The 21,151-nt window shown below is 38.1% G+C and overlaps 1 protein-coding gene across 1 annotated transcript; it reads right to left on the bottom strand.

Moving 5' to 3' along the window:
* Window positions 1-7,367: 7,367 nt before the first annotated feature.
* LOC145086177 (ammonium transporter 1 member 2-like) lies at window positions 7,368-9,875 on the bottom strand. Its single transcript, XM_079023925.1, has 2 exons — window positions 9,271-9,875; window positions 7,368-8,609 (listed from the first exon to the last, which is right to left on the bottom strand). The coding sequence occupies exons 1-2, from the start codon at window positions 9,776-9,778 to the stop codon at window positions 7,585-7,587; spliced, it is 1,533 nt and encodes a 510-aa protein (XP_078880051.1). The 5' UTR covers window positions 9,779-9,875; the 3' UTR covers window positions 7,368-7,584.
* Window positions 9,876-21,151: the final 11,276 nt, after the last annotated feature.

Genomic DNA, 21,151 nt, shown 5'->3' with positions numbered 1-21,151 from the left:
GTCAAAATCCCTCCCAAATCTCTCTCAAAACCTCTTTTGAGTTTTATAACTATTTGGGGCATCCCGACACTTGACTTAGTGAAAAACAATTCGAAACGAGATGATACCTTAGAAAATAGCCTTTTAGGGCCGAAGTCTCTCTATAGGGACCAAACCCTCCTTGAGCCGAAGCCCCAAGAACCAAGAACAAAGCCCCCTTAAGGAACAGCAACCATTGGACTGCAATGACTAAGGACTGGAACTACTGAGGACCGAGGCTGCTGAAGACCACAGCGCTGAAACGCACCCGTAACTGAGCACCGCATCTGACATTCGCATGCGGTCCCTCCTGACGAGCTACCTACGGTACCTGCTCAGTCCGCAGCCCATTCCCCCTCGAGTCCAATTCACCAACTAAAATATCAATTCGGTTCTAAGGCTGCTGAGACCGGGCCCTCACCCTGACTTCGGATTTTCCACTTTTTACTCGGTTTTCGACCATGACTCCGTTTTAAGTCCGTTTTTAATTATTTTAACGAGGGATTTTCACCCAAACTTATATTTTGACATATAAGGTCCCATATATTCATAAATTCAACATATTTTAAAGGAGATCCTTATTTAAGAATAAGATCTATTAAGTAAGATCTTGTGGTGGAGTGTTGACTTTGCCATAGTGTTTGACACAAGCAACCATCCCCATGCCAACTCCATGACCGCCCCACACCCCTCCCCACCATCCCTAGTCACTTCATAGTCCTTTCCCACTCATTTCCCAGCCATACTCACGTCCTAAGGGCTGGAAAACCCACCCTCTCTCTTCACTTCACTCATTTTCACTCATTTCCACCAAAGATCAAACACATCTTTTCTCTCAAATTCTCTCTCACAATTTCGAGATTTACAAGGCATTTTTCAAACTTTCCTTCTACATTTGGTAAGTATCATCACCCTACATATGGTTATTACACTCCCTTTTACTCAAATCATTGATTTCTTACGCAAACTCCATCATAATTGTGTTAAATTCTCGAATCTTCAAGCAATCCTCCAAGTGTTCTTGAGTTGAACACTCCTCTACTTCAACATCCATCCACTGAAATCACATAAGGTGAGTTCATACCCCTATCTTTTCACGTTTTCATAAGTTTTAAGTGGGGGAATACAAGTTAAAACAGCAAGAACACAACTAAACTCTTCCAACAGCTTTCATCAGAAAAGTTGGACTCCATTCACAGACTGTTTTGGACAACTTAAACATTTTATTTTTCAAAACTGTACCAGGTGCAAATAGTTCAACTTTTAAAATGACTATTTGCACATCTTCATATGAGTTTTCTACAATTTATGGTGATTTTTACAAAACTGTCTATCATTTTAAGAACAAATCTGGACCAGTCTGTGATTAAGGACCTTTTCACACAAGTTGGAGGTCACTAAAAATCATAATAAAATTTATGAACAAACTAGACTCATTTTCCAAACTCTCAGAATTTACAGATTCTGATTTGGACCTGTGATGATTTTTCTATAAATTTTCTAAGAGCAGTAATAGAAATGTTAATACAAGAAAAATGCTATCAATTTCATTTGCACCTTGTAACTTGTTGAGCAAGGTGTGTATCATTATATGAATATATGTTTTTACATTATATGTCATTTCGTCTTAGTGTATTGACATACATCAGAAAACAAATGGATTTTTACCTTCTCAAGAATGGTAATTAGTTTATTGTTATAAACAAAGTTTATGTCCATGGCATACAAATATTTGATAAACTATAGAAGTATAGTTTATGTTGCTTTTACATTATAAACGATTATGATAAACTATAATAGGTATAGTTTATGTTTCATTACATTTCAAACTCTTTATCAAAGGTTCTCAGTTCATGTAAATCTGTTAATGAATAAATTTGTGAGACACTCGCTTCATGTTACATCCATGTAACAAAGTCAAAAGTCCTGTAAATTGTAACCAGAGTCTCTTGTAGGGAGAACGTGATAGTTTTGTATAGATCTATATGGGTCTGACAAACCCACACCTGAGTTGCATGCAACAGCTAGACCGACAGGTCTGAGGTTACAAGTGTCATTTAACTTGTGACGCCTGAAGAACGTCGTATTACGAGGCCGTCTGAGTCATAGTATGGTTATAATAACTCACATGTGGTATTAACAACCATAAGATTTACGGGTTTTACTTCTAAATTTAACGAGTTTATGTCGATTTAAACTTGCACAAATTTCTTTAAGTATGGTAAAATACTTGTACATTTCGGTCTTGACTTTTAAGATTATAATGCATTACATAAGAAAATATGGGATTTTTTTTAACAAACATCACTTTTATAAGGAAATGATTTTAGCATCACCTTCAAAAGCTTATGAACTCACCAACTTAATTGTTGACACTCTTTCAAAACTAGTTGTATTCTCAGAAATCCATAAACATGTAACCAAGTGCTTTTGAGGATGGGACGTAAGGCGTCAAACATTTCATTTTTGTCAACATAATGTAATTGATTTGGAAACATGTAAACTCATAATATGGTGTAAAATTTTCAATTATATTTATGTTGGTTGTGTTTACTTTGATCACTATTGTAATTATGGTTATGATACTATACATGAATTCCTCCACCCCCCGGACGTTTCCGCCATCCTTGGTTTGGGGGTGTGACATTTGGGGTTTGGAATCAACAAGTTCAACATGAAGGAGGACACTTTCATGTATAGCCATGGTGGAAGATTGTAAGTTGTAAGTGTGATGGGCCATGTCGTATGAGGATTACACATGTTACCAAACGGATTAAAACCATCACCAGCAAGCCCTAAGCGTATGTTTCGGGGTTCCTTCAAGAAGTTATGATACTTCATATCAATTTTTTCCATGAAGTACCATCAACAGGATGAAGCATCGTACCATGTTTGGATCGTCCCGTACTGTGCCAAATCATATCATTAGTTGTGTGTCTAGAACAGTACAAACGTTGTAGTTTGGGGTCACAGAAAGTATTGTAACACCTTATGAGGTACCTTCATAACCTTTGTATTGTCATCAACCCACTGACTCTCATTACAAACTGGACACTTTTGCAACAACTTGTGTTCTTTCTAGAAAAGAAAGCAGTCGTTTTTACATACGTGTATCGACTCCCAACCCAAACCGATCTTTTTAAGTGTCTTTTTTGCTTCATAATCTGGTGGGGGGATGAAATGTAGTTTGTAAAAACTCAAGAAGCTGATCGAATGAACTATCAGTCCATTTGTTGATCACCTTGATATGCATCAGCTTTGCTAAAAATTCAAAGGACGAAAACGAACATCTAGGATATAATTTGAATTGGACTTCTTCTAACAGCTTTTGAAATCCATCATCGACATCGAAACCCTCTGTATCTGGGTTTCCTTCGTTGCGGTTAGTATCATTTTCAATCACACCCCATAACATCAGCAATAACATCGGCCATCTCGGTACTACGCAATATGTCTTCTACAACCGGATGAACTGTATTTTCGCCATGACACTTCCATATAATATAATATGGACTAAAACCATGTTGAAGTATATGGAATTTCATTGTGAATATTAGTATCAATTGATTGACATTACATTTGTTACACGGGCATCTGATTTGGCCTTTGTTATCGATATGTGGTTTGGACCACTCAAGAATAAGTTAGAGTTACAGTTTTCAATAGTAGTTCATGTTTTATCAATAGACATATTGTAACTGAAAAATAAGTTAGGTTTTAATGTTTACTCTACACGAACTAAAATTAGGATTAGATATTTATAAGGATAGAGTAAACGCTCAACCGAATAGAGTATTCACAAAGTTAGGCTTCTAAACCCACTTTTTGAATAGTTTACCTGATATGTGAATGTGTATTAAATGATTGACCGTTTATGAAAAATTTGGCAGCATTTCACCTTAGCTCCTAAGTATATATATAAATATATACCCAAAGAGCAAAGCGAAAATAACAACCGAATCTTTCTTAAACAATCAATCATGTAATATACATTCACTTCCTAAATGAGATAAAGTATTCAAAAAGCAGTCCCAAAATGGGGACAACCTGAAATTAATTACTAAATCAATTTTGAGCGGGTATTTCTAAGCTTTTGATGATTTAAAAGGAAACGACTTAAACTAAAAAAAACCTACTTTTTGTATTATAACATTGTACTTTAAATACTCAAGTTATTAAATTACAATTTAGTATATTTACGTCAAATATTTTTAGTTTTTCTTTTCCGGTTATATTATAACATTTTATTTTAAATAATTTATTAGAATTATAACATCCTACTTTTTTGTTTTTTGAATTATAGTATTGTATTTTTGATAATTTAAAAGGGGGAGTCTTCAATTTTAAAAAGAAAAACTATTTTTTTATTATAAAGTTGTACTTTAAATAATTATGTTATTAAATTACAATTTAGTAGATTTACGTCTAATATTTTGTTTGTTTTTTTCAAATTATATTATAACATTTTATTTTAAATAATTTATTAGAATTCTAGCATCCTACTTCCTTTTTATTTTGTTTTTTTTAGAATTATAGTATTGTATTTTTGATGATTTAAAAGGATGATACTTAAATAAAAAAAAACTTTTTTTACTATAGAATTAAACATTAAATAATTAAGTTATTGAATTACAATTTAATAGATTTACGTCTTATATTTTTCTTTTTTCCGATTATATTGTAACATTTTAGTTTAAATAATTTATTAGCATTCTAGTATCGTACGGTTTTTTTTGAACTCTAACATTGTGAATCATAATATTTTACATGCAAATACACATATATACAAATACTAAATACATATATACACATACATATAATTTCTATTTTTATGCATACAAATATACATATAGACACATAAAGCTAGGTTCAGGTATTTAAAATAATTATTGTGTTATTGTATGAATAAATATAGGGCAACCATTTCAAAAAGGTAAATATGTAATCATACATTTTAATTAATGATGGTAAATATATAAATCAATTAATATCCCTTTCATTTAGGAATATCAGTTTTAAAACATAATCCTCCCTAATAAATAAATAAATAAATTGTCACATGTTATTTTCTCCTTCATTTGGACACATGACATTTTCTAGAATTTTTGAATTTTCTATTTTCAACTTGTCATTTTATTGTATTTTTATTTTATTAAATTAAAATTTTACATTTAATATGTAAGGTAATATATATGTAAGGTATTTATTAAAAAGGGTTTATATATGTAATATATTCAATATATTAAAGCCTCATTAATTTTAATAATTTAATTTTTTTTATTTTTCTTATAAATTCAAACTTTTCAGATTGTTAAAATTTCATATTTAAATTTTTTTTTTAAAAAGACCATTTAATACATGGGTCTCACATCTAGTTTCTAGTATATATCCTCATGTTCGTCTCTTCCCTCTTCTCTTTTATTCATCGTCGCCCCCGACGTTTTCCCTCTCGTACACACTGCACTTCCGGCCGACCAAGCACACATGTGGCGACATATTCTAGAATACGCATCCAAATACGAGCATAAACACTCGTACTCACGTGAAAACACAACGCGACAACCAATATCTTTCTTCTTTCGATCGCTCGCTGCTACATTTACAATCGGCGACCTTCGTCTTCGATGCTCGTTGAAGCGGCGACGGTGGTTGGGAACCGGTAGTTCAGAGTAGCCATATAAACATGGCGGTGACTAAGCGGTTCACGGCAGTTAGCCACCATAAAAGGGATGGTGGCATGACAACCCTAGTCTTCTTGCATCCGACTGGCTCGCTCTCTTTCAGATGTAGGAGGGGGGGTGGCTTCGACGTTTTCGGCTCCAATGGCGAATAGAAGGTGGCAGGTGAAGGATGGGGTATAAGCGACGGCTGTAGCACCCTCCTAGGGTTAGGGTTCTTATTGCTGCAACTGTAACACCCTATCATCCGAAATTGAAAATCGTTTTGATGCACACCAAGCGCTCGTAAAAATGCTTCAACTGAATGGTATTTCTTCCTTTATAGTATTCTATCAGAAAAGAATGTTTTTTATGATAATCATGAAAATATTATGTTAGAATTCTCCGAATTAATATAATTATTGGTAAATGAATTCTAATTCTATCAGAATGGAATCACGAATTTCAATTATGTTAGAATAGAATATGAATATTTTCTCACTAATTTATTATTGGATTTGTTTCTAAACAAGCTGATGCTTGAAGAACAGACCACCAATTTTGAACGACGCCTCTTAGCAACATTATTTTTTTAGAATGTAGTAGTGTCTTTGTTAGATTTTTATGTTTTTCTTTTTCTTTTCAGATTTGAAAGTTTTTTTAGTTTTATTCTTTAACAATAAATGTAATTCTTAACAATTGTTACATGTATTCTATAAGAATTAATATAATTTTTGTTTTAATTCTTCAATTGATGGTTCGAGAATTTTGTTATTCTACAAAAAAATTTAAAGTCATGATCAAGAAATATGTTCAAGAATATTTTTATTATTTTATGGTTCAAGAATTTTTTTTATTTTTGAACATACTCAAACATATTCTGTCAGAATGTTCGAATTAAAAACCGTATAATTTGTAAAATCGGATTTTTAAAATTAATAAAATATATGATCCCTTAAAATATGCAAATTTCCTTTATTAAATCTTTGTTAATTGACTAAAATATTCTTCTAGTTAAATTAGATGATATTTTTCAATTATATTTAATTCAATAATATGTATTAATCACTTTCTTAAAATAAGTAAAATGATTGACGTACATTTATGTATACAATAATACAATAATTAATTTGAATATAATAACCTAAGTCTAGACATATACACACATATCAAATACACACTTTACATACATATACACATACTAAACACAAAATACACATACAAATACCAAATATATATTTTACATACTACTAATTTCATACTTGACCATAAATACCTAAATCAAGGAAAAATCATGTACAAAAAAACATATGAACAAATTTTTATCCATTCACTACCAAAGTCCAAATACACATATATGGGACTGCCTTGTGATGGATTGGTCGAAATAGGCATTGCTCGTTAAATTGGGAATTAATGTTGTCTGATCCGCTATTTCACATCACCAGTGACGTACATACGCTACAATAAATAATAATGGCGAGTAATTAACATAATGGTTAAATTAAACAGTTTTTGATTAAAAGAAATTGTGAGACAGTTATTAAAGTCGATATCGGGGTTAATTAGTTGGCTGCCAACAAACAACATTAACTATATTAAATAAAATATTCATATTAGTTACATTTTATCATCAAATAAATACTGTGTCAAATATCACAGTTAAAGCAAGGAAGTAGAAACACAATAACATAATAAGACCAACATACAAATATTTTCATATTCAAAATGAAAATCATCGGTTGTTACTTAGACACCATTTATCTCGGGTTCATTTATAACCAACTTACTTCACGAACCCCGTTTATGATAATAAACTAGTGAAAGCCAATTTTTTCCATAGTTGAAGTTTCTGATTCTATCCTATCCCTGACAACGTAAAACCCTAACAGAGGAGGAGATCGTTGAGCTACACAACCATGCTTGTTGTGTTATGAATTGGTGATGGACTTGCACTTGCCGGTTCAACCTTTCTCATCATAAACCCTACTGGAGTATGAACACTAGCATCTTCATCATGATAAGCATACGCAAATCCTCCATGTCGAGTCATATCCATTCCTTGCATTTCATCTTCTGTTGACACCCTCAACAAGTTGAGTTTTTTCAACGCATAAAAGAGTGGGGCCATAGTCACACTCACCCATCCAATGATTACCAGTATTTGGATGATCTGAGCCGCTAGTAACTTTCCACCACCGCCCATTAAAAGCCCATAAGGTCGTCCAGTTGCATACACCTCATGAACATACTGTTTCTTCGCAAACAACCCTGTGAATAATAGACCCCATGACCCACAACCACCATGCAATTGTGCTGCCTCTAGTGGGTCATCGTACTTGAACTTTTCCGCAAGTACGTTACATCCTATTAGAACCCAAGCTGCAACAAAGCCGCATACTACCGCAGCCCATGGCTCAACCACTGCACAACCGGAGGTAATAGCTGCGAAACCTCCTAGCAAACCATTACATACATCGGTCACATTCCAATGGCCAACTAGTAGTCGTTTCCCAAACAAAGTAGTTAGCGCTGCGGTGCATCCAGCCAATGTTGTGGTGACAGCTGTTCTTCCAACAGCGCTCCATTGACCATAATAACTGTTCGAAGTGCCATAGGATTTTGAGATTGTCAAGAAGGAACCAGGATTGAAACCATACCAACCGAACCATAGAAGGAAGGTGCCTAACACTACAAGTGACGCACTGTGTCCACGTAAGGCTACGGACCTACCTGAACGATCAAATCTCCCAATTCGTGGACCTTCGATTAAGGCGCCCCAAAGACCAGCGATCCCACCCACCATGTGGACCACACCGGAGCCAGCAAAGTCGATGGCTCCTGATCCGAAGAGAAGACTGCCACTTGTTCGTGTGGCACTGGCCCAACCGTCACTAGACCACACCCAATGTGACACTATGGGATACACAAAACCTGTAACGTACGATTTAAATCAACTTGTTAGAAATAGCTAGTGAGAAAGGTATGAAATATATTGAGAGACTAAGTAATTAATGAAACGGTGAATTTGGACTTTTTAGGTATAATCAACCGACTTTGTTGACATAATCAACAATAAATTAAACACCATTAAAATTAAAAAAGAAAAAGAAACAGCAATTATACACTTTTGAATAGTAGTTGTTCAAGTTGTGGTTAAAGAAAGGGTTTTGAAACGTGACACCAGCAAGATGCATGTTCTTAATTAATATGATCGGTCTAATTAGAATCGATAAACAAAATCTTTAAAAAGCATCGTTCGTAATTGTCTTTCAACTTCTATTATAAAAAATAATCATATATTAAAATTTAATGTTAAAATTTGGAATATGACAAATATATATGTATATAAATATTTAAATAATTAGTTGTACTGCTGACCTAAGATATAGAACATTATTGAATGGGGTCCATATATATGCTTATGTTGCAAATTCTTTTAATATAAAATATACATCATTAAATAACCAAATTAATGAAAAAACAAGAAAATTATGTGATTAAATATACGGTTAAATAAGGTGAGCCACAAATTGAGTTTTTGTAATTAGATAATTTCAATGAAAATTAACAAAAGATAAGCAGTGAAGGAGACCTGTCAAGAAGGAAGAGTAAATCAGGTAAGCCACAAACTGAGTTCTCTCTGCAATGGAACCACTGGTGATACCCGCAGCAGCTATGGCAAATGCCCACTGGTAAAGAAAGAAACTGTAGTCGTAAACTGCTGATGGGATCGACTTCAGCCCAAAATAGTGTTTGCCAATGAAACCATTGGAGGGTCCACCGAAGGCAAAAGCAAATCCGAAGATGTAGTAAGAAAGGCCTCCAGCAGCGGCGTCCAAGACGTTCGTGAGCATGATGTTCATGGTGTTCTTGGCCCTGACGGAACCTGCGCAGAGCATGGCAAATCCAAGTTGCATGGCGAACACTAGGTAGGCGGAAAAGAGGAGATAGGTGTTGTCAATGGCGTATGTGGTGTTGGTGAATTTGTCTGAGGTGGCGGTGAAGCGGGTGCAGATGTAGTCGGCTGCAGCAGTGGCGTTGGCAGCAAGGCCGAGGAGTGGGGTTAGTTCTGCGGCGGAGCAGATGGGGAGGGAAGCCATGGTGACAGAAGGGAGTGGTGTTTGATGGAAGCGAAGTGGTTAGTGATTTAGGGTTTTATAGAGCGAGAGATGAAATCTTGATCTGTAAGGAGTACTGAGGTCAACGCTCCGTGATCACCAATTGGAAAACAAATAATGTGGACTTTAATTTAGTAGTGTTTGATTACAACTAAAATAGAACGGTAAAAGATTTAAAGGAACAATATAATATAATAATTTAATATATTTAACTATATTACTTTAAGAAATATTGTATTACTTAAACTTAGGGCGAAAATCAAATGACAGGATAAGGCAAAAATAAGCGGTATGAAATGTAATCGAAATTTGATAAGCGATAAAAAATGTGATGTATATTGTGTCTTAAAAGAAAAATAATTTAAAGATACTCTAAACCAAAAAATAACATATAAATAGTCTGAATAATAATAAAAAAAATAACACTAAAATAGTCCGAACGAAAAAAATAACAAGTAGATAGTCTGAATATAAAAAACACATGAATGATAAAAAAAGACATGAATGATACGAATGAATAATTTCACAATAAAACGAAAAAAATGACAACAAAACGACAAAATATCATACAACGGATGGACCACGTAATTAGGAGGGTATGTGAAGAATTCCCTATAATTAAATTAATAATGTAGTATGTTATCGTTTTTGTGGCGTGTCGTGTTTATAGTGTTTTAATCGACTTATTTTCATGTTGATGAAAATAAAGACGACACCAAGATGTGTCCTATCGTGTAGAGATGCCCATTGTCGGTTCCAGGTCTAAGTCAGTCTCAAAACGATCTAGTCTTATTAGGTTCAGTATCAGAAAAGTTTGGTTTTTCTTCGGACAGGTCTTTATTCTTAGTCTGGTCACAACACCATGTCATGTCTTGATGTGTAGAGATGCACATTGGCGGTCGCAAAGTGATCCTTCGAAACAGTCGAATTTTTCGAAACAGTCTTTTTTTTTTCACTCAGATCTTTGGTACCGGCTTCGTGGTCTTTCTGTGCGTCTTTTTAGGTCCCGCTTCGGTATTTTATTTTATTTTTGGTTTTCTCGATTTTTGGTTTCGGGTTTTTCTGCTAACAAATATGTTATTAAAACAAACAAATGATAGATTAAGATTTATTAAATTGATACACTTAAGTTTAAAAAAGAAAAAAAGAAAGAAGTTAGATAACGTATGATTAAAAATTATGTAATTAACACAAAAATGATATACTTATAAGCTTTGGCAGTTGGCTACCAATCTTTTTTTAGACAACTCTTGGGTCGGTCTCAAACAGATGTTATGTTGGTCTTAAAACTATTCGACCTTTTTGGGACCGGTCTTAGATCAATTTTGTTTTTTCGGACCGATCTCCGACCAGTTTTTTTTTCATTCTAGTCTTCTTTTGTAACATCCCAATTTTCAAGGCCAAAAAATTTCATTTTTAAATAAGTTATTATATAAAACCATAAGTATAAAAACATTCATTATGATATCTCATGTCAAATCCAAAGTATCAATAATCAAAACATATTATCATAAAACCATATCAGAGTGCAATCTCAAAGATCTCATGTGCGGAAAACATAGTGTGATGCGCTGCGATCAAGCCGACTCCTTTCCTTTAAACACGATGTACCTGAAACCAAAACTGAAAACCGTAAGCACGAAGCTTAGTGAGTTCCTCTATCATACCACATACCATACAATCACATAGCATACATACTGCCGGGAAATTATGGGGTGCCCGACCTACCCAGTACGACCATTCTGGGGTGCCGACCTACCCGTACGGCCATTCTGGGGTGCCGTCCTACCCATGTCAAACCATTATGGGGTGCTGACCTACCCATGTCAACCCATTCTGGGGTGCTGACCTACCCGTCGGTCCTAACAACCGACCCTCGGGGACTATTCCACCCCTACTACTACTATCATATATATGATAACATAAACATACTATCAGACATATCTGGGGTGTCCGAACTACCCTTCGGTCCTAACAACCGAACTTGGGGACTATTCCCCTCCTACTACCACTATCACATATAACATATCATGCCAGCATATAAACATATCATCACATACTGTCACACATATTTGGGGTGTCTGACCTACCCTTCAGTCCTAACAACCAAACTCTACTACTATCACATATAACATATCATGCCATCATATAACATATCAGGTAGTAGCAAACCTAGATGATATCACAAAGACTATCATCTAACATACAACTCTTACTGGTGGGCCGACATTGTGGCCGTAGACCCACCGCTATTGGAAGGTAACTCATCTCACACTGTTGAAGTCCCGAAGACACAATCTCACACTTGCTAAAGTCCCGCAGACTCGACCCCAGCTGCTGGCTGACAGATTCCCGAAATGTCAACACCAAAATAACACCCAATTAATAATTGGGTCTCAATACATAACCATAAGTACATTCTTTGGGTAATTATTGCATTACCCCTAGCTTGGCTTATTCAAGCCCAAGGCCCAAACCATAGGCCCAAAGTCAAATAGGAATCAAAGCCCAACACAAGGCCCAATTTTCCAAATTAGGCCTAGGCCTATACATGGTCTCATTCTAAGGCCCAACATCATATAATCATTAAGGCCCAAACTATGGCCCATCTATGGCTCAATTTTCCAAATTGGGCCCAAGCCCCTTACATGGGCCTTACCCTAGGCCCATTAAATTACTCTAGACCATTTGCTTGATCTTGGATAGCCCATTTAATAACCCAATCATCAAGGCCCAATAGAGAGGCCCAACAATAAACCCAAGTGAAATTAGGGTTTCACATAAAATGATGATTAGGGTTAAGTTTCCTACTTAACCCATTAAGGACTTAATCCATTAAGTCCATCATTCTTCTAAATAAGTGATATGGTGTGATTGGGCTTAATCACACAATTCCATACCAATGGCCCAAAAGTGGGTCCCAATAAGTCCAAGTCCATAAATCCAATATTAGGGTTTTCTAAACCCTAATTAGGGTTTCTAACCGCATCTTAGCCCAATAGGCCCATTAGCTAAGTCCTTAGGTCCATTAGGGTCCATTAGGCCTATTAGACACATGTTTGGGCTTTAATGTAAGTTAGGGCTTCATTGGGCCCATTAGGGTTTATGTCCCCTGTCCAAACACCACAACGAGTCACCATATAACGAGGCACACCACCACCCGACACGGCGGCTGGTGGCGGCAGGAGGCGGCAGCCACCACCCTAAGGTGGTGGTTTTCAATTTCTTTTATTCCATTTTTTGTTACAATTTACAACGCCAATCCGATTAACACATGTACACACTCTAATCTAATTACACACACACACAACTACCTAATGGTGGCCGGCGGTGGCACATGGCGGCAACCACATCCTATGGTGGCGGTTTTCTTCAATTTCTGGCCAAGATTACGACTCCATAACTTCACCCTCAAAATATATGCAATAGCACCCTACTACTCGCATACAGCCACCCACCCACGGTGGTTGTTGGCGGCGGAGAAGAAAGAGCGATGGCAACCACCATGGCTGGCGGCATGGTGGTTCTCCTTGAGCTTTTATGTCCAACGAGCAGCCCTTTACACACCACGGAGGAGCAGCAACAGACACACACACACATAAACATGACAACAACAGCAGTGAAAGACGGTTTCTCGCTAGCAAGTCCCCGTCGTCGCCGCGCGACAAGAGCTACAATTGACATCAGCGGCGGCAACGGAAGCTTCGTCTTCAGCGGTTGGCACATCGGCGGGTCATCACAGAGCTACGAGCAAAGAAGAACAAGCAACGAATGGTGGTACCAGCGGCGGCGACGCAATGGTGACAGCGGTTGATCGTGGTTTTGCCGGTAACAGGTCCGTGGGTTGCTTTGGTGGCTGAACGACTTCATTTTGGCGACTGGTGAGGTCACGGTGACGGCTCAACATCTTTAGCGGCAACACTGTGGTGGTATCTGGTGGTTGACTACCATCGGTTGCGAAACAACATGCTTACCGAACTCGTTGATCGGAACCACGAAGAATGGTGGCGGCTAGAGAACTTCGATGATGGCGGCTGCACTCTTTGAGTTAGGTTAGGGTTTGCGGAACATTAATACCTGTCGCTATCATAAGTTTGCCATAATGGCACAATAAGCCACTCCCATCCGAGTCCCTTTCAATATTAGGCCATAATTTACCATTTAAACCTCATCCATGTAAATCGTTTACAACTTAAGTCCGGATTTTACACTTTTAACCCCAAATCTCTTAAAGTGTGACAATTAACTCTACGAGACCATCCTTTTATACATAATAATTTATTTTAAGGCTACGAGTCCTTCATTTATTTATTTATTTATTTAATAAATAAGCGGGTGTTACAACTCTCCCCCACTTACATTAGATTTCGTCCTCGAAATCATTCCTTACCATTCCTTACTCGCCCAACCACTCTAGCAGCATGGTCACCAGCCTGGGCACGCCCTAGCCTTCCCAGGGTAGCCATGACCCATCCTCGTAAAGCCCTAAAATATGCAGGTGAACGAATTCCTCACCACAAGATCACATCCACTTCTTCTGAAATCTGTTACCTTGAGATAGTCTGATTCCCTGACAGACCACTCATACTGAATCATTATCGTTGAATCCAGTCCGTTCCTCCTACAACTGACTATTCTACTTCTGATCACTCGCGGTTCCCACTATAAAACAAGGTCACAGACCCAATTATCCTTGCATATCACTTATATTTGGCCTAGGCTCGACTAATCCTGCTGTGAGTGACTTGTCACACCCCAATCAACCAGCTTTTCCGTCTGTATTTGCAACCCAAACACAAATACTAATACCGCCCAAACGCTGAAACTGCTCGAACATTGAACTGCCTGAAGCAGTAAGCTGCTACATAGTTGTTTCCCAAAATCTGTCGAGACCTTCCTGGTCTCAGTTCATCCATTAGTCATCTGAAATATCGGGTTTCTGCCCGGCTGCGGAGCCAAAGGACTCCCACTTAGTCGTCTCACATGACTTCTAAACGTGATCCTTCTCTGAAACTAGTTGCGACTAATTATCCTGCCACTGTGGCTCTAACAACCTCCTGATCTAACTGATCGGGTCCATGCGTCGAATCCTGACATCATCAAATCCAAAACTAAAAGTGATTGCCACCTAACCAATAATAGCCTTATCTCACACGTCCTTAAGCAGTTTGTTGCTTCTCTGACCTCATATATGTAGTGACGTTCTTAACGTTTTATCACCGGCTTAACCAAATCTATATCCTTTGGGAAATCCATAATCCAATCCGTGAATTTCCATATCCTCACCATTGCACCCGAACTGGCGGGTACTCTTGTTCTTCCCGCGTCCTAACAACGCGCTCATGCTATCTACCAACCTAGTGAATGTTGCGGCTACACCCACAGTCTTACATCACTCTAGCACTATCTGCTAACCATGTGAATGCTACGGCCACGCCCGCAGACTTACAACACTTCTATGCTACTAAATGCTAGTGAATGCTTTGGCTACCCCATAGTCTTACGACACTTTCCATACTAACTGACTACTAGTGAATGCTACGGCTACCCCCGTAGTCTTACAACACTTTCCATACTAACTGACTGCTAGTGAATGCTATGGCTACCCCCGTAGTCTTACAACACTTCCCATACTAACTGACTGCTAGTGAATCCTACGGCTACCCCCGTAGTCTTACAACACTTCCCAAACTGGGTCGAACACACACTCGACCTAACATACCACTGAACTTGAGTCCTAACCGGAACTCTAACTTGGTTCCCGAAACCTGCTATCACGTGACCCCATTGTATCAGTACCGCACCCATGCCTGTGATCAAAGCGTCACAGTAAACCACGAAATCATCTACACCCTCTGGGAGGGTGAGAATCGGTGCTCGCACGACCAATGCCTGAGAGTTTTGAGGTTGTCTGCTGCTCAGGCCCCCAGCGAAGGGCCACCTACTTCTTGGTCAGTCGGGTCAAAAGAACCGCAATCTCGGAGAAGTCCTGTATAAATTGCCGGTAATAACTCGTTAGACCCAGGAAATTCCGAATCTCAGATGGAGACCTCGAAATCTCCCACTGCATCACGGCCTCTATATTAGTCGAAAGAATTAGAATACCCTTCTGGTTGACAAGGTGGCCAAGAGATTGCACCTTGCGCAACCAGAACTCACAGTTGGAGAACTTTATAAAAAGTCTCTCCCTCACTTAGATTCGACTAAGTCTTCACATTACATGAGAATTGAAGGATTCCCAATCCTTCTCGCTTTCTAATATCCCACTGATGACATCCTGTGCCTGCCAATGCTAGCGCTTAATCGCCGATTAAACATTGAGATCTCCCATCCTCGGAAATCTCGATGAGTACTCTTGAAATTTGATCCAGTCTGACACCTCAATCCATCTAACATGCTGTTGATTGAAGACCTTAATCTTCACTCTCGCTGACGAATCCTCGTTCCCACTCCTAATCTTGTAGTACCATTGAACTCTAACCGAACACAGCCCATGCGAAAACATAATTCTCTTGAACATCCAGTGACCAACCGCTTATGCATCTAACACCCGCGACTGCCACTACCCTCTTCATGTCACCAGCTCTTCCCTACCAACTGTAGTGCCTTGAACTCCAATGTTCATCCATAGATAATTACCGACCATACCTGAACAATGATAGAACTCCTGAACGCTGACTTCAATGGAGAACTATCACTCTAACCCTGACCGAGGATCTTCCAAACAATACTCCTGCACAGATCTCGACAAAGATCCGGGATGATAACGATACATGCGGAACCTGCTCTGCAAGATGCATCCCTCTGTAGGTTCATCAACGACTCTTCGGCATGCTAGCAGCAGTAAAAGATGACATACCCGCAACATCTGGAGGAATCCTAGTCACCTTCTGCTGACATGATCAACCCTGCTACCCTGAAGTAGCCTAAACCCTCGGAGCGACAAACTCCCTTGTACACTGTCATGTACGTGCTGTACTGACTCTGACCCTGCTGGCCTTTCACCTGATGATTGAAAATCATGGGTCTCTTCCCGGGACCCTTACTATACGCACCTAGCACAAACCTCTCTTCTCAAGTGATCCAAATCGATCTTGCATCTGCAACTTCATGGAAATCATATCCCTTAGGTTCTGACCACTGCAACGCCCACTAACTCACTTGCCAATGGCTAAGCTGCAGCAACTGGAACATCCTCTGTCCCCAAACTGGTTCACAAACTCTTCCCTGAAGTTTCTCATATTCTCCAAGACTCCCACCGATTCGAGTATGAATCCTGTGCTATCAGTAGTACAGGCCCAATACTAGATTCCACACCTATCCATACTTTCCTCAACAATCCTCCAGGATCCTCCGAGTCACTTCCTCAATTGGTACACCCAAGTCTAACTGAGCATCACTACTAACTTACTGAATATATCCTAGGCTTCCCTAGGTTCCCGAACTCACCCAGTCCTCAGCTGCGGAAAGATTCCCAGTAATATCAACTAGCTACCTCATGAATATAGCCACATGCAACAAAGATCAGATAATCCTTCAAGTAACAGACTCATCCCTATAACGGTTAGACTCAAACGTGTAACGCCCGCGTTTCCAGGCTAGGCATTATCATTGATGTAATAGTCTAGGTTAACCCTTGTAACTCTTTTTGAAGTATTAATGATGAAATATTTGAGTATTATGTGAATTATGTGAATTATGTGTTTATTTTCTTAATTATTATAATTTTACGAATTAAGAATTAAATAAGCGTCAAATTTTGAAGTGTGGGATAATCCCAATATCTTTTCATAAAGATGTAGTGGTCGAAACAAGGATTCCGAAGATATAAAGAATGCCGAAATCCGAGTTATAACAAAGAAGTTATGACTTGTCGAAGTTTCGCGACAGAACCGACAACGCTGAATGACGTAAAAAGTGAAATTTACGTTAGAGCAATATTTAGCCTTAGTGATCTAAATGAAATTCGTAGAGTTCGTTAAACCGAGAGCATGCATAAAAAGAACGCCCAAATCTGACTTCGTATGGGGAAGTTATGATTTTTCGAAGTTTCGACTTAGCAGTATGCAGCCCGAATACTCGATTTGAGATCGAGCGGTTTTTAGCCGAAACAATCTAAATGAGAATCGAATGTCTCATTAATAGGAGTAAAACGATCAAAAGATAGGCGAAAACGGACGTCGGATGAAGAAGTTATGAATTTATAACGAAATTTTCCTGTCCCGGCCTACTAAAAATAAATAATAAAAATAAAGTCAAAACTAGCCGATGGAGTCTAAACGAAAGTTGTAGATCGTAGTCTCACCTACGCATGGATATAAAGAACGTTGAAAACAGAGTTCGTATGAGGAAGATATGAATTTTTGAAGTTTATTAAATATTTTCGACATTTTATTTATATATATATTCTGCTATTATCCGAAGGGGGGGGGGGGAGTCAGCGATCTTATCGTCATTACGCCCAGCGTTATCCTAAGTTACGCCCAACGTAATTCGACCTTCCAGCCCCTATAAAAGGAGGTCGAGGGCAACCGAGTTCATTGCTCATTTCTTCCCTTTTTCTCGCGTTTTTGCATCGTTTTTCGTGCAAGAATTATCCCAAAGCCCCGGTATCATTCCCGAGCCCCGAAGCAAGTCCCGAGGTCCCGAAGATCCCGAGAAGTAAGATTCCCGAGCCGAAGCTCTGCACGCGAGGAGTCCGGTTTTTGTGAAGATCTTCCAGATCTGCCGAAGAATACTACTTCTACAAGCCGTAGTGTTGTCCGATCATCTTCTGATCAAGTGAGTGTGTAGTTACTTTCTTCTAACGCATAATTATGAAGTATTTTATACGAAATACGTGTTATATGTATAATTTTGTTGTTATGTGCATGAATGTATATTCACTCTCTTCTATCTCATAGATCTGATTTATTTTCTATGAAATACGTGTTATATGGGTGTGCCTCATCTGTTATGTGGAATATGTATTGAATGAAAATGATATACAGGTTTTAAACTATGTATAAAAATATATATTTTTATCTACTAATATGTTGGGTAGAACATGGGTAGATAGTTGGTGTGTAATAAACAGATGAGAGGCCTCAATGTTGTTGTTGTTGATCTAGTTATTCAGCGGAGTATGGATAACGACCACAGACTCTTTCTAGACAGTCCAGTGGAACACTAGCAGTTTCATAACCTATAGGTGTTGTGAACGATGTGTTCACCGGTGTACTCTATCCCCCTCATGGTTGCCTTTAGGATATCTATTGTTGAGGACACCCCTTAGCAGTAATGTCCGTCCCGATGAAAATCCTAGATTAGGTCCCTTAAGATAGATGTTGTTTTAGGGACATAAAGTGAGGATAACGGGAATGGGTAATCGGGATAGTGATTGGTTGGTGAAATTAAATATAATTTATTTATTGTAGGTTGAAAACCCTATATGCTCACCAGGCTCCCAAGCCTGACCCACTCAGTTTTAATTGTATTACAGGTAGTGGCACGAGGGCATAAGATGGTTGAATCATCAAGTTGTTTTGTTTACAAGTCAGTATATGTATATATTTATTGAATGACTTGTAATGTTATCGTTTATGCTTTATGGTATGTATCGGAACATGACATCCCGAGTTTTGATTATATAATGAAAATGCATCTCTTGATGAAATGCTTTGATAAATATTATTTTATCATGTTTTGTTTTGGGAACAAATTCCGCAACACTTTTAAATCAAAAGGATTTACTCTGAAATTATTTAAAAAAGCATAAATGAAATCGGTCTTTTCTGGCCGTGATTTTGGGGATGTCACAAAACGAGAGCTGCGTAATAGGGTCAAATCTGTCACTCTTAGATTATCCAGCATGTACCACATGTGACTTAGAATATTCACTTAGTAGTTAGCTCACATGACTAAAAGTCCCACAAAGCACAAAGCAAGCAACATTCAGACAATGGAAACTCTAACCATCATATTCCAATCAAATCATTCTGTCCTCTAATCAGGAATCTGTACATGCAATTCTAAGGCTCATACAATCAGGCATAACCTAAATAGTCTATCCTATTACTGACTGATCAATACTAGCATGCAAGTCTACAAGCACATACAATGGGCATATAAGGCATCCTCCTGGATCCATATCCCTAATCTAGCATGCAATTCTCATAATAATATCCTATCATATAATTCCATAACATAAGATCTATGGGTATCTTGGGGAAAACTTACTTGAGCCCGGCTGATTGCACGCATCACACACTTTGTTCTCCTCAAAGTTCTTTTCTCTTTTCAGATTCTTTTCAAACTCCTTTTTATAAAATGGTTTTACTTTTGAAAATTTTCCTACCAATCCCTTAGTTTGAGTTCAGACACACCCGAGAGTATGTCCGAATCCCTCAAACCAAGGCTCTAATACCAACTTGTAACATCCCAATTTTCAAGGCCAAAAAATTTCATTTTTAAATAAGTTATTATATAAAACCATAAGTATAAAAACATTCATAATGCTATCTCATGTCAAAACCAAAGTGTCAATACTCAAAACATATTATCATAAAACCATATCAGAGTGCAATCCCAAATATCTCATGTGCGGAAAACATAGTGTGATGCGCTGCGATCAAGCCGGCTCCTTTCCTTTAAACACGAAGTACTTGAAACCAAAACTGAACACCGTAAGCATGAAGCTTAGTGAGTTCCCCCATCATACCACATACCATAAAATCACATAGCATACATACTTCTGGGAAATTATGGGGTGCCCGACCTACCCGGTACGACCATTCTGGTGTGCCGACCTACCCGTACGGCCATTCTGGGGTGCCGACCTACCCGTACGGCCATTCTGGGGTGCCGTCCTACCCATGTCAAACCATTATGGGGTGCTGACCTACCCATGTCAACCCATTCTGGGGTGTTGACCTACCCGTCGGTCCTAACAACCGACCCTCGGGGACTATTCCACCCCTACTACTACTATCATATATATGATAACATAAACATACTATCAGACATATCTGGGGTGTCCGAACTACCCTTCGGTCCTAACAACCGAACTTAGGGACTATTCCCCTCCTACTACCACTATCACATATAACATATCATGCCAACATATAAACATATCATCACATACTGTCACACATATTTGGGGTGTCTGACCTACCCTTCGGTCCTAACAACCGAACTCATCTACTATCACATATAACATATCATGCCAACATATAACATATCATGCGAACATATAACATATCAGGTAGTAGCAAACCTAGATGATATCACAAAGACAATCATCTAACATACAACTCCTACTGGTGGGCCGGCATTGTGGCCATAGACCCACCGCTATTGGAAGGTAACTCACCTCAC

The sequence above is a fragment of the Lactuca serriola genome, chromosome 2 (assembly GCF_051521515.1).
Source record: "Lactuca serriola cultivar US96UC23 chromosome 2, Lser_US96UC23_V15, whole genome shotgun sequence".
Lineage (NCBI taxonomy): Eukaryota > Viridiplantae > Streptophyta > Magnoliopsida > Asterales > Asteraceae > Lactuca > Lactuca serriola.
Note: the sequence above shows the minus strand (reverse complement) of the source record. Positions and strands in the feature narration are given on the sequence as shown.